Source organism: Homarus americanus, unplaced genomic scaffold, assembly GCF_018991925.1.
Source record: "Homarus americanus isolate GMGI-L3 unplaced genomic scaffold, GMGI_Hamer_2.0 scaffold25827, whole genome shotgun sequence".
NCBI lineage: Eukaryota > Metazoa > Arthropoda > Malacostraca > Decapoda > Nephropidae > Homarus > Homarus americanus.
In genome coordinates, this window is record NW_024738300.1 from 2,919,037 (window position 1) to 2,934,240 (window position 15,204).

Consider the following 15,204-nt stretch of genomic DNA (forward strand, 5'->3'; position numbering starts at 1 on the left):
TGAACCTATGTGTGAAAGCATGTTACGGGTATTGGTGGAGAAATACACTCATTAGAGGAGCACCCGCCATTTGGCAGGTTAGTAGTTACAACCTTCGGGTTCTGGTAGTTAGGACAGTTAGGATTATAGTATTTTGTGGGTCATCCCAGACAGGCTATGGGTGATCCATGTTCTTGTGTAGTATGTCTAAAATCGGGATTTCTATTCCTCAGTGATTACAATAATTTTGTCGGATGCCCTCAAGGCATGTTCATCGGTGCAAGTAATATTTTTTAATGTCTTATGTGCCACTAAGTGATGTAGGATGTACGAAGGAATTGTTTCAGAGGAGGTCCTCGTTCTGGTGTCTGTTCTGGTGTATATAGTACTGCTGCATTAGTAATCCTTTCAGATGATCATTAATATCTTTTAATAATTTTTTGATACCATGTATAACTTTTGTTTCCCATTGTAGTGTTGTAAACCACGCTAAGAAGTACTCTAGTGCTTGTGTACAATTATTAATTTCGTCTGTAGTGTTGGAAGGAATAGAAGTGTCATCTTTACCAGTGCGTCTCATTAACCCCAATCACAGGTATTAGCTTTCCACTGTCACGGAAAATACTTTTATTAATTGTATTTGTGCTGGTTCGGGGTTTTCTCTGAGGGGCGCTTCCACTGCATTACCATCAACTATAACTAAAAAATTTTTTTTAACTAAAAGTGAGATTATTCCTACCGGTTACACACACACACACACATATACATACATATATATATATATATATATATATATATATATATATATATATATATATATATATATATATATATATATATATATATATATATATATATATATATATATATTTCATGTAGATCCACAATGACAACGTGGATAAGATAAATCTTGATAAAATCACACGGGAAGAAGGAAACAACGGAGTACCTTAGCTTTCGTCTTTATTCAAGACATCTTCAGAGGCAACTGGATTACATGGACAGAGAGAGGCTTAAATATACAGGGTGACCTAAAAACATGAGGTCAGGTCAAAATGATATATATGCAAGTAAATCATTGTAGGTGCGCGTGATCTACGTATATGCTGATAACCACAAGGAAAGAAGATAACACGAAGTTCCCAAGCGCTTTCGTGTAATTCACATCTTCAGGGGTGAGTACAGACTGTACTCACCCCTAAAGATATGAATTACACGAAAGCGCTTGGGAAATTCGTGTTTCTTCTTTCCTTGTGGTTATCGGCATATATATATATATATATATATATATATATATATATATATATATATATATATATATATATATATATATATATATATATATATATATATATATATATATATGTGTGTGTAATAATAATAATAATAATAATTAAAGGTTTATTGAAAAAGTTCTGCAGCCCGAGGGCTGAAAATATACATTGGACATAAATGACTTATTACATACATTGGTGGTTTAACAAAAGCCTTCATTAGAGAAAAGTAAAGGAACATACAGTGAACATGCAGATTAATGTAGGTGTTGAACAGCAAACACGTAGTGTAGTAACTCTCTACCAGATAGTGTTAGGAGGGACCTCACGTGGTGTAGTAGTTCTCTGAGATGATATTATGAGGGACCTCACGTGGTGTAGTAATTCCCTCACAGATGGTGTTATGAGGGACCACGTGGTGTAGTAATTCCTTCACAGATGGTGTTATGAGGGACCTCACGTGGTGAAGTAATTCCCTCACAGATGGTGTTATGAGGGGCCTCACGTGGTGTAGTAATTCCCTCACAGATGGTGTTATGAGGGGACTCACGTGGTGTAGTAACTCCCTCACAGATGGTGTTATTAGGGGCATCACGTGGTGTACGAATTCCCTCACAGATGGTGTTATGAGGGGCCTGACGTGGTGTAGTAATTCCCTCAAAGATGGTGTTATGAGTGACTTGACGTGGTGTAGTAATTCCCTCACATATGGTGTTATGAGGGACCTGACGTGGTGTAGTAATTCCCTCACAGATGGTGTTATGAGGGACCTGACGTGGTGTAGTAATTCCCTCACAGATTGTGTTATATGAGTGAGGTGTGGTCCCAGGCCTTCCTATCGTAGACGGATTAACACATCGCTTGTTGTTGTTGGGTCTCATGGGCCGTTATCACTGGGTTCCTGGGACCTCATTGTGTCAAGGTTAACTTGGGTACGACTGTCACTGTTGAGTTGTTCTCACTGAATTAAGCACTGTTCACCTCTGTTTAACACTGGTTCCCTTCCTTTCCTAAATGAAATTGTAACTTCTGGCGAGAACTTGTTGATATTCCGGTGGGGAGGAGGGTTCAGGGGAGGAAGTTGGTATGGGCCAACGTAACAGTTGACCTGGCTGCTCCGAGAGGAGCGCCAGGTACGTCTTGACCCTTCGGTGGTCAAGGATGTAGTGTGTGTGTGTGTGTGCGTTTTGTGTAGCCCGAAACGTTAAAGAATTAAATAAAGGCAGCTCAACCCTTTGTTTCCCCCCATCCATATATATACAGTAAATTTGTTGTGAAGGAAACACAAGATTGAGTTGACTTTATTTATCTAACGTTTCGGGCTACACAGAACCCATCTGTAGAAAGAATACACCATGTTGTTGTTGCAGTTTATTGGATTTCCTGGCTGTTAACATCAATGATCATTACGGCAGTAGTATTGTTCTTTTGACCTCTTCCTTTTGTTCCTTTTTTTTTGCTTCCTATTTTTCTTCTTCCTGGTCTTCTAGTTTTGGTATATACTCGTGCATGAAGGTAAATTCTGAAAGTCTTACTATTGATATATATGATTCTTGTTGTTCTTTTTATGTTTTTCTTTACTTCTGTTGTGTTTGGTTTTTGTTTAATTTCTTCTGGTTTAGGTCTTGTTTCTTCGTTACTTCTTCTCTATAGAGAGAGCCTACTTGTAGCTCAGTTGTTTCCTGTTTCACGGCTTAGCTACCAAGCACTCCTCCTTCCACTTGGGACACTCCCGGTCCAGATGGCCATAACTCTGGCATTTATAGTATTTTTTCGGTCTCTTTTCATTGGGCCTTACTGGGATGGTCTCTCATCCCAGTAATACTTCACTAGGTAGATTATTTGGATAGCGGACCAGTGCCCTTTACTGTTCAGCTTTTTTTACTACAGTTAGTCGTTATCCAATCAGCTCGGCCAGCTCGTCTTACTCAGGATGTTTTATCTCGGTGTTGGAGATTACTCCCAACACCAAGTAATCCTCCGTGTAGGTTTCCAGCTGGTATGATTATATGTTCAAAGTCCGCGTGTTATATGGACTAAAAATGAAGTATATATATGTACCTCGCGTTTCATACCAGCTGGATTCGGTAAAATGCTACTGACACCACATAAGAGGCACGGGCAGTTTCCCATTGAGGTTCACGGCGCCATCAGCTCGATGAACAGGCTTTGTGTGAAATATAACAGAGTCTAGAACTGCTTTTAGTGTCCTTGTGGCCTAGCCGGTAAGCGTTCCCTAGTCACACCCAGTAGGTTGAGGGTTCGATTCCTTGCTGGTGAGGTCGTTGATTATATATATATATATATATATATATATATATATATATATATATATATATATATATATATATATATATATATGCAAGTAAATCACTGTAGGTGCGCGTGATCTAGGTATATGCTGATAACCACAAGGAAAGAAGAAAACACGAAGTTCCCAAACGCTTTCGTGTAATTCACATCTTCAGGGGTGAGTACAGACTAGAGAGAGTAATACAAATCAAGGTGTATATATACAGAGGAGGGTGAGACCAGGTCCACAATGGTCAGGTATTAGGTAATGACCCTACTAATCTTTAAATAGCACACAACGGTTGGTGGTCAGGTCAGATGGTCAAGTGACCAACATGACTTAGACGTATATTTAGGTTGTTGGAATGTCCACTATAGTACAGGTATTATATATATATATATATATATATATATATATATATATATATATATATATATATATATATATATATATATATATATATATATATATATATATATATATATATATATATATATAATGCCTCCTCAATATAACCATGTAATTCAATTGATAGTAGGAACATCATAGAATCTAGTCTTATTAAACATACCGAAGCATTCAACATGAATTTGAGTAACTGCATGTACAAGCTGGACAATTTTTGTAATTAAGAAGATTTGTGATCAGGTGAGAAGGCCGGGTCACTTAACCATCTGACCTGACCACCAACCGTTGTGTGCTATTTAAAGATTAGTAGGGTCATTACCTAATACCTGACCATTGTGGACCTGGTCTCACCCTCCTCTGTATATATACACCTTGATTTGTATTACTCTCTCTAGTCTGTACTCATCCCTGAAGATGTGAATTACACGAAAGCGCTTGGGAACTTCGTGTTTTCTTCTTTCCTTGTGGTTATCAGCATATACCTAGATCACGCGTACCTACAGTGATTTACTTGCATATATATATATATATATATATATATATATATATATATATATATATATATATATATATATATATATATATATATATATATATATATATATATATATATATATATATGAAATATTCAGAAATTTCAGTGTACTTTCAAATGCCGCGCCATTGGCGATACTGAGTTTTCAAGGTGGACTGAGATAGGAGCGCTCCTGCACGTAGTGAGACCTTTTGGAACTAGGCCTATACGATATTAAATGTAGTTTACCGAATTCATAATGATGTGATTCATGAAGATAAGGGACTATTATTGAATTTGAAATTATTATAGATCGTTTATCAGTTTGAATAATGTTATGGGTCTCCCAAGAAAGTTATTAGTTAGCGGAAAATATGTCACGTAGGCCTAGGCTAACGCCTTGAGAGGACACGAGGCTGACTGGCTCTCAGTCAGACGACAGCGGTCGGACAGACAGGACGTCCCTGCGCGTCCGTCCACAAAACGGTCACGTGGTCTAGTCACCTGTGTTGCGCTATTGCAGTATAACAAGTAAGTCTCATTCGATCTCAGGCAGGGTTTAGATAGGGTAGTGATAAAGTTAACAAGAGCTAACAGTGAGTTCATTTCAGGGTTTCCGTCAGAACCCACTTGACTGCGAGAGATTGACTGCCGTTTGAGACTGCCGTTGATGAGTGATGATTGGAGATGGTCGCAGTTGGAACGATCAGTGCAGGCTTGTCACTGGTTAGCGGGGTTAGCAAGGATCTCTTGAGTGAATGAGTGCTCCCGACAACTAAAACGATACGGGACCAGCATCAGCATTGGGTGATCAGTTCTTCCCACATGGGTGCACAACACCACGTGTCTTCGGTCAGCTAGAAGTATTACCTACTGGCCAGGGTCACCTGCTGGCGTTCTTTCTTCCCGCCCATGGACGCACTGAGAGTACACTGAGGCTATCTGAGTAAATTAATGGTCACACACTGAGACCAGGAGTCTAGGGGATACCTAGAGAAACATTTTATCTCCCTTATTATGGGTGTATGTTGAGTTGGGTGAAGCATGGTTCACGGGTATTGGTGGAGCAGTAACTTCTTTATAATAGTGATAACATTTTTGTTTGTAGTTAATATTTCTTAAATATTTTTGATAGTATTGTTTTTTAATGTTGTGTCACCAATTGATGCCAGAGAATGAGGGAACTTTTTCAGATGAGTTTTCCTCTTATGTTGCAAGTGATACTGTGATTTAGTTCCTTTAATGCATTTAATGTTTCTTTATAATTTCAATCTCAGGTATAACCTTTGTTCTCCAGAGTAGTGTTTGAGTTAGGTTGGGAGGTGTGTATTTGTTGGGGTAATATTATTTTATTGAGTGACCTTTAGGCCTATTCATGGTGGATTCAATACTTTCTTATTTTTTATACCATTTTCTCAGTGCTTGATATAATTTGTTGAGTGCCCTTAAGGCCTATTCATGGTGGATTTAATAATTTCTTATTTTATTACCATTTTCTCAGTGGTTGATATTATTTTGTTGAAAGCCCTTAAGGCCTGTTTCATGTGTGCAAGCAACACTTCTTAATACTTTGAATTTATTGTTGTCTAATGAGGCATTGTCTGAGTTTCTAATAAGTTCAATATCATGTATAACTTTTATTCCCCAGAGTAGTGTTTTAAGTTCAGGTTAAGAGGTAGGCATATGTTGGTGTACCATTATTTGATTGTTTCTGTAGTGTTGGAGGGAATATAAGTGTCTAACTTTTACAGTGTGTCTCATTCATCCCAATCACAGATGCTATCCTTCCACGGGTCACGGAGAATTCATTTTGCTACTAAGTTTAAGTGTTCTTGTGCTGGTTCGGGTTTTTTCTCAAAGGGGCGCTTCCACTGCAATTTCCATCTAATCATTTCATAAACCCCAAGTCAGGTAAGAAATTACGTTCCATCAATTTCCGACCGATATTTAGATTTGATGTGTTCCATGTGTGAAAATGTTGATTCACAAAGGTAAGTTGACCCCAAAAATGCTTTTAGGTATATGGCACATTTTCTGATATGGTGATATTTTTCTTCACTGAGAAGGCTCCAGAAACTTCCTCCTGTTGCCATGGATTTGATCTGAATATCATTTTAAAGTTTCAGAAGCTCATTATATATATATATATATATATATATATATATATATATATATATATATATATATATATATATATATATATATATATATATATATATATATATATATATATATATATATATATATATATATAAATAAATATATATTATTATTATTATTTGTTTTTATTTATTTATTTTTTATTTATTTTCTTTTCAGGTACAAGAAGCGTTAATTCGTCGTCCTGGCGTCACACGTGAACAACTTAACAAAGTGAGGGGCGGCGGCCGCTTTTTGGTGGGACAGAACTATAACCCGGCAGCTGATCTTATGTTCACCGAAGCAATTCACGGTGATCTGGCTGACTTTAGGTTTTATGATATTGCCTTATCCCCTGAAGACCTGAGAGACTTTGCTTCGTGTAACGTAACATTTGATTTACCTTCTCCTATGTATGTCTTTGACATTAACATGACCAACTTGGAGTTGAGTGGTGACAGCAAATTGTATCGATCAAGTTTAGAAAACATATGCTCGAAAGGACCTGATCTGGTGATGATCATACCCGAAAGAATAAATTTTGTTAAAGCACTAGTTATGTGCAGTTTATTCACTGGAGGCATCGTTGTGCCCACATATGATGAGGAAAATATAGCAATATACGACAAGTTCGACGACTTCAATAACCACTGTGCAGACAGCTGGGGCACCGCGTTTTGGTTTGGTCTTACAGCAAACTTAACAAGTGGATGGTGGACGAGAGTGTCAGACGGTAAACCCTTGACATGGAACAAATTCGCCCCTGGCTGGGGTGACCCTTCTGAAGAACACAGATGCATAGCTGCTGGTGCCATCAACATGAGATACGTTTGGGCTGCTTCACCCTGCGACATTCATCAATGTCCAATATGTAATTTTACAACGACGCCGAAGCTACATATGCGTGGGCTTTGCAAACTCTCAAAATTTGATCGTTATTATTCTCCATTCGACTACAGCAACATGAAACCAGTATTAGAGGGAACCTTCCTGAGCAGAATATCTTGGGTAAACAATACTTGGTTAATCAAGAGCCGCCTGGAGAAGGGGGTGGAGGCTCGCATGAGTCTCAGAAGCCCAGATGACTATCCATTAGGTCTACATACATGGGAGGTGGTAGGCGACACATGTCGTCAGGATCAAGTAAGCTATAAAAATATTTACATCATTAAGATTTAGGGCTGGGATGGCCAACCCTTTGTGTGATGTGATCTACTTTTTCCACAGTTACCCTGATGCGATCTACCAGCCTCATATTCACCCATAACACCATAAAATACGCAGACTCATAGAGAGAGAGAGAGAGAGAGAGTGAGGTGCACAAATAATGTTTTTCAATAACTGTTATGATATATTGTTAACATGACAAAGGCATACACTGACTTTACTAATGAGATGGTTGGCATTGCATGTTGTCTGCCAGTTTTGTATAATTAGGACTGTAGGCGGTGACTTCTAGACTCAAGCAAGCATCCAGGTGTTCATCTGACGTTGTTGATCGATATTTAGATTTGATGTGTTCCATGTGTGAAAATGTTGATTCACAAAGGTAAGTTGACCCCAAAAATGCTTTTAGGTATATGGCACATTTTCTGACATGGTGATATTTTTCTTCACTGAGAAAGCTCCAGAAACTTCCTCCTGTTGCCATGGATTTGATCTGAATATCATTTTAAAGTTTCAGAAGCTCATTATCGACTCCACATATGTCCATGTTTAATACTGATGCCATTCTAGATGTAATATCTTCAAAATTTGTGTCTTTACCAAACAGAAAACATATATATGTTACAACAGGTTCTATTGTTGCTATATCATGAAACCGTCTGTCAAAATCTGAGGCAAGGGCCTGCACCTGTTCCATATATGGAGCACTATCAAACTGGTCACAGTCTTTTCTTTGGTTTTCTAGTTCAGACATTATATTTCTGAAGTTTCATACTTGACGTTGCTGCAGCTGCGAAGACACTAGTTTTAGTTTCTTTTTGAAAGCAGACACAGCACTAATCATACCAACTATAGTTTTATCTTTCCCTTGCAGATCTAAGTTAATTTATTCAGCATAGCAGCCATGTCAACTAAAAAAGCTAAATCTAACATCCACACTTCGATGTGATCAGGAGGCTGATCTTTAGAGGCCAAAAAAAAGTTAGGAAACCTATCCTCAGTCTTGCACGGGGCAATGGACCCACTGATTGGGCCAGCCATTGCAGGTGCTCCATCAGTTGTTATAGATACGAGCTTACTCACCGGCAACTGTGTACTATTAACGAAATCACTGAAAGTCTGATATATGTCTTCACTCCGAGTTTTTCCTTTTAATGGTAGAATTTTCAGCAGTTCCTCTTTGGTACTCAGGTCTTTAAACACCATACACTCAGGTATGTCTTTATTCACTTGTTCACCCAAATCCTCAGCCATAAATTCACAGCGCCTCATTTCAGTGTTTCTTGATAACTAAAAATCCTTAATAGATGACAGTATTTCAGACTTATTTTTTAAATTTTCAAACAACGAATCTGATGCTTCTAAAAAGTTGTCTTTGAATATTTCTCCATTTGTAATTGTTTTTTTTTATGCTTTGTATGTATGATGCAATGGTTGTTACCCTTGATTTTGAGATCGCGCCGGTAAAAAGAGTTTGTTGTGCAGTAAGCTCTGATTTCAGTTCATGAACTTTCCTCTTTCGTAGCTCACTTTTGGGTGGGAAATTATTATCATACTTCTTGTGAAAACTATTGAAATGCCTTTCAAGATTTCCTTTATTAGCTAGAGCTGAAAACGCATGGCAGATTAGACACACACACACAGACTTCAAATTATTAATTGTAAAAAAAATAGTCTTTCTCCCATTCATTGCGAAAATGGTAAATGTTGGTCTTTTTAGTACTTGGTCCAGAACCAATTTTTCAGTTCAGTTGATGGCCAATAACCTGTATTTGGAAAAGAAAAAGTCGTACGTGAATACGGGAAATATTTTTTCCATGACCTTTCCTATGTGAAAATGATAATTACTAACCAGAATAGCGTAATGTTTTTATATTTTTTTTTACATAAGCATTTGTCGCCGGCTAATGTGGACATTTTTGTCTACTCTAGGGTTGCGGCAAGAAGTGTTGCTAAGCTAAAAAGTCAGTAATTCTCGGAATCACCCAAGACTTTTCCATAACAAGAGACAAGTGTTGGAGATGACTGAAAATCACTACGTTGCTGGTGCCAAGTGTGAAGGCTCGTAGGGACAGGGTTGTTAAATATGATACTATCTCTTTACTTATAACAAGACTTCTCAATATTGAGTCGACTTTTTCATTACCAAATTCATAAATACAAGGTTTAACGTGCATTTGACAACTTACTGATCAGTTCCTCACCAGGAACCAGGCAGCACCGGCTCGTATGAACGCGAACACTTCCTATCAGGTTCCCCCACATACACCATGGCACAGTCGAAGTTTTTATGTGTGTATCGTTCTGATGTGTCCGTAATGATAATCTATACCAAGAAAATTTCTAAACAAAAATAATATCACAATGATTATGAGTAAAATTTGAATATGATTTTTGTATGGCAGCTTATGAAGGATGGATCATTAAGTTTATCTCTGCCATGTGATCGACTAGAGAAGGGCTTGCGATCGACCAGTCGATTGCGATTGACGGGTTGGCCACCCTTGATTTAGGATTTACATTTTCACTTGACGGAAGTCCAGGTTTCCTTTTATTTATTTTTTTTGCACACTTTATAGAATAAAATGTAATAACAAAGATATGAAATAAAGGACACCTAGGAATAATTGAAAATACATTCGCTTATGAGGATATTTTTTGATGACTTAATGTTTCTGTACAGTAATGTATATATCAGCTTTTTAATGAACCAATGTAAAAAAAATATTATTTTCCTATGTTTACCACAGGACCTAATTATGAATTCATAATATACAGGTGCAGTTGTTGTTAACGTCATGCAGCGCTACTGACTTCACATGCAGTGACGGGTCATGCATTAAGAAGACCAAACGCTGTGACCAAGAGGTTGACTGTCCAGATAACACGGACGAGCTGAACTGTGACCTCATTTTGCTCCCCAAAGGATATTCCAAAGAAATTGCGCCACCGGCAGTAGAGTCCCCTCTTTTATCTCTCCACATCTCGCTCGACATCACCTCCATCAGGGAATTTGACATCTTGGGATTCATGTTGGCAGTTGACATCATTCAAAGCATCAAATGGAGAGACACGAGGCTCGTCCTCAGGAACCTACATCAAGGAAACTTTCCCAACGAAGCAAAAGTTAAACGCTAAAGTTTCTTGACATTAACGTTTCTTCATTAAATTTGCTTTCTACAATAATCGATGATATTTAAGATATTACCATTATGATATTTGAGACTAAAGTAGATGTTCCTTTTGTATTCTAGAGATTTGATAAACTGTGGCTGCCGGACATCTTGGTGAAGGATGGGACCTATAGCCCTACCGACCTGCAGATGAGACGAGTGAGGCTGTTGGTACGCCGAGACGCAGATCCTCTACCAGATGATGATTCCAACTACTCAGAAGGTTAGGCTACCTCCTATCAGACTTTAGTACCAATCATCCAATTGGGTTTTATCAAGGTTATTTGCAATTAATTAACACAACTACTTGAGAATTACACAGTATTTATAATGACAGTAAATTTTTTACGAATGTGAAGTATAAATCTAACAATAAGGAAAATGTGAGTACTTTCAGGAACATAAATATCCTCATGTTCTTCGTTTTCTTCGAGTTATTATAACATTTTACGAAATTTCTCATTAGCAACACATTGTTAATAGTTTTTCTGTAGAATTCTACGATTTTGTATGGTAAGTCGCACAAACTATTTTACTTTAAGTACTTGAAATAATATTTCCCGGAGAGATAATTAATCAAGCTGCTCTCTTTGACTACAGATGAGTTATACCGCGGGGTGAACAGCACGGTGAAGCTGGTGCAGCAGTATACAGTTACGCTTATGTGTCAGTTCCAGCTTCAGGCCTACCCGTTTGACTCTCAGAGGTGTTCCCTGGTCTACTCCATTCCTGATCAGGCTGTGGGGAACATTTTGCTACTACAGGTAAGCTTGGGTGTAGTTCCTGGGATCCTTTTATTTGTTGGTGGATTTATTAGCATTACAATTTATTGAGCTTTATATTCTCTTCCTAAAACATAATCACCATACATCCTCAGTGTGGACCTACTGTATATCGTACCATCTGTAACATTAACTTTGTTGATTTGTAACATACACACAATAAAATTCTACACTTTCATCATTATTTCCTTAACGACCGTATGTCAGTAGTTTTCCCCGGGTAGCTGACCATCACTCTGTCACTCATTACAGGAGGAGGTGAAGTTCACAGGGGAGCGGCGGCTGCTGGAGTACGAGCTGGTCAACGAGACGCTCACCGCCCATGGTAACATGTCTGCCGCCGTCCAGGTAGATTCACATTATGAGTAATCGTTAATGACGATAAAGCATAAGTTTGTAACCAAAGCAGCAGATAAATATGATTAGAACTAACGTAATTTATTATAGAGACTACACACTTATAGGGATATTTGCAACTCAGTAAACGAGATATCGAACAATGGTACAAGTCAATTAAACGCCTCTTATTCTTTGCCAATTTGACCTCCCCTATGATTTTTAAAGCACTTAAGATATGAGAACACTATTAACAGATCTGTGGCCGCCAGGTTAAAGAAGAAAGCGACTGAAGAAGCAATATTTATTTTTCATTACCTTTACTGACTCGCAAACCCAGTCTGATTATTAACAAGCGCAGACAAAATTATTGTCTTAGAGGTCAATATTTTGCCCAGTTTGAATCGTCAAGCTAGCAAATATAAGCTTCTGTGTGCAGACATAATTATACATTATAGAACGTAAAGTTAATAATTTTATTTTATTTTCTAAGATATACCGTAAGGCGTTGCAGACTTGCCTGCGGTCTGAGTAAGTCAGCCTAAAATTCATTGTCTGACTCAGACATAGCTTTAAAGTTTGTTTGAAATAGTTTATTAATCCTATCAACAGCTGCGGTTGGTGTTCCAGAACCAATATGGTTATTACATCGCCAACGCTGTGGTGCCCAGCTTGCTCATGGCCACCATCTGTTACCTCACCTTCTTCTTCGACCTCGACGACTTTACGGTACGATATATAATATAAGAATATTTACCATTATTACCAACAACATGATCACACACAATTCATTTGCCTTATTTTTTTTTGGCCCCTCTGATAATTTTATTGGAAAAGTTTTAAATAATAAAACATATTTTGTGTTGAATGATATAAGAAGTTGAAAAATACACCTTTCTATAGGATCCACATAATAATTCCTTTAACAGGACTCAAAGGTGATAGAAAACTCAGTTTTATGTTTTTGGTCAATTGTAACCCAGCGAGTCATGTGGGACTGAATGGAGGAAAATATTTACAGTACGTATAATTGTTTGAAAATATTGGCCTCTTCAATCAAAATATCTTTCTCACAGGATCGTATTATGGTCTCGCTGACGTCCCTGCTGGTGCTGGCCGCGCTCTTCACACAGACCAGTCAGTCCATCCCTAAGACCGCCTACCTCAAGCTTATCGACATTTGGTACGTCACCCTCATCATCACTGACTTCCTCATCATCGTAATGCTTGTGTTCATCGAGAATCAAAGGATGCAAGAAAAACTGTCTGGAGACTCGTCTAATTTTGTCTTTAAGAGCGCACATAAGATCATGCCCGTAGAACCCAACACTCTGTCTACTGTACCTAACCCAGCCGCCAGTATTTTCAATTCTCAAAACAAGGGATTAATGTCAGCCCAAAAGTTAAATGGAGTGTCACAAGTATCGTTCCCTGTGTTGGCAACAGCTGGATGTTTCTGCTGGATCCTTATTCATCTCCAATCGTCTACGACTTCCCATAAAGTTTAGTGTAAGAAAGTTAACAGTTTTTAAGGTATCTAAATATATTCTGTAGATTTACACTATACGGCAATAATTGACAAAATCGGAATGCATCTCCTGCCTATACACTAGCATTTATCTCTCATTCTCTCTGTTGTTTTCAAATTATTTCTTACCACTTTCATATATAAAGAAATTATTGAATAATGCTGATAAGTACCCCATTTGTTGTGTGGTGAATGTGTCAGTATTGTCCACAGCTACTAACAACAAAAATGGTGCTAAAATTAATAAAACAACTGCTTACTAGTTATTGTATAGTTGCCTGAACTGTTTTGCAGAGTTTATCTAATTCCCGAAAAGGAAAATTCATCCCACTAGCACTCTGTGTAAATGCGAAAGCTAAATTTCACTTCATTTTATGATCTAAAAAGGAAATGTATATATTTACGTGATAATAAGATATCTTTAGCTATAAATTGTAACACTAAGTTATCAGAAACATTTCCCGTCCCACATGCAAAATCCTCTATAACACAAATATCCACTGAGATATGCTCTGGAACACCTTACGCTAGGATTTACTGGCTTATGTGTTGTTTTCCCAAATCATAATAGTTCAAAATATCCCTCCAATCATAACAGGACAGTTTTCCCTTAGGCATTTCTCTCTCTTCTAAATCCCTTGGAATAGATTAAATACTTGCCTATGTTAAAGACTTCATAACCTCAATTCAGTACATTCCGGTCCTCTATACTGGATTGCCTTAGAAAATTTGAGATCGATCTTTGCCTCGCATGCTCCTCTTAACAGTACTATGAATAACATACTGTCGACAAAGAATTATGATTCATATGGATCAAATATATAATTCTTGTAATATGGAAACCTTCCCATCTAACGTAAAGCTTTATGTGTAAAGTTATTTAATATCTTAAGTTGAAATATATTAGAGTAAAGTTAATTATAAGCAGTAGAGTCGAAAATATCGAAGTGACATCCCAATGAATTTTTAACTATTAAGTGTTAGTGATAGTTGAGTTATTATTGTGTGTGCAATAAGATATTTATTAAAGTAACACTAGTAAATATGTATCTGAGCATCGATAACCTTAGTATTTATTCACTTAGGTATTGAAAAGTTCCCATATATGTATTTCATCCTGGACACTATGTACGCTGTTGAAATAAATATCTTTGTCACTACTTTTATGATCATTAACATTATACACACACACACACACACATATATATATATATATATATATATATATATATATATATATATATATATATATATATATATATATATATATATATATATGCAAGTAAATCACTGTAGGTGCGCGTGATCTAGGTATATGCTGATAACCACAAGGAAAGAAGAAAACACGAAGTTCCCAAGCGCTTTCGTGTAATTCACATCTTCAGGGGTGAGTACAGACTAGAGAGAGTAATACAAATCAAGGTGTATATATACAGAGGAGGGTGAGACCAGGTCCACAATGGTCAGGTATTAGGTAATGACCCTACTAATCTTTAAATAGCACACAACGGTTGGTGGTCAGGTCAGATGGTCAAGTGACCCGGCCTTCTCACCTGATCACAAATCTTCTTAATTACAAAATTGTCCAGCTTGTACATGCCGTTACTCAAA

General features: G+C 37.4%; 1 protein-coding gene across 1 annotated transcript in view; it reads left to right on the top strand.

Annotated features, from left to right (window-relative positions):
• The window catches only part of LOC121873792, a 26,321-nt gene extending 11,568 nt beyond the window's left edge, over positions 1-14,753 (top strand). The window contains exons 4-10 of the mRNA XM_042377494.1: positions 6,788-7,750; positions 10,553-10,900; positions 11,029-11,170; positions 11,548-11,711; positions 11,982-12,077; positions 12,678-12,794; positions 13,142-14,753. Of these exons, the coding sequence (XP_042233428.1) occupies positions 6,788-7,750; positions 10,553-10,900; positions 11,029-11,170; positions 11,548-11,711; positions 11,982-12,077; positions 12,678-12,794; positions 13,142-13,573 (2,262 nt within the window). The 3' untranslated portion in view covers positions 13,574-14,753. The remainder of the gene's footprint in view (positions 1-6,787; positions 7,751-10,552; positions 10,901-11,028; positions 11,171-11,547; positions 11,712-11,981; positions 12,078-12,677; positions 12,795-13,141) is intronic.
• Positions 14,754-15,204: the final 451 nt, after the last annotated feature.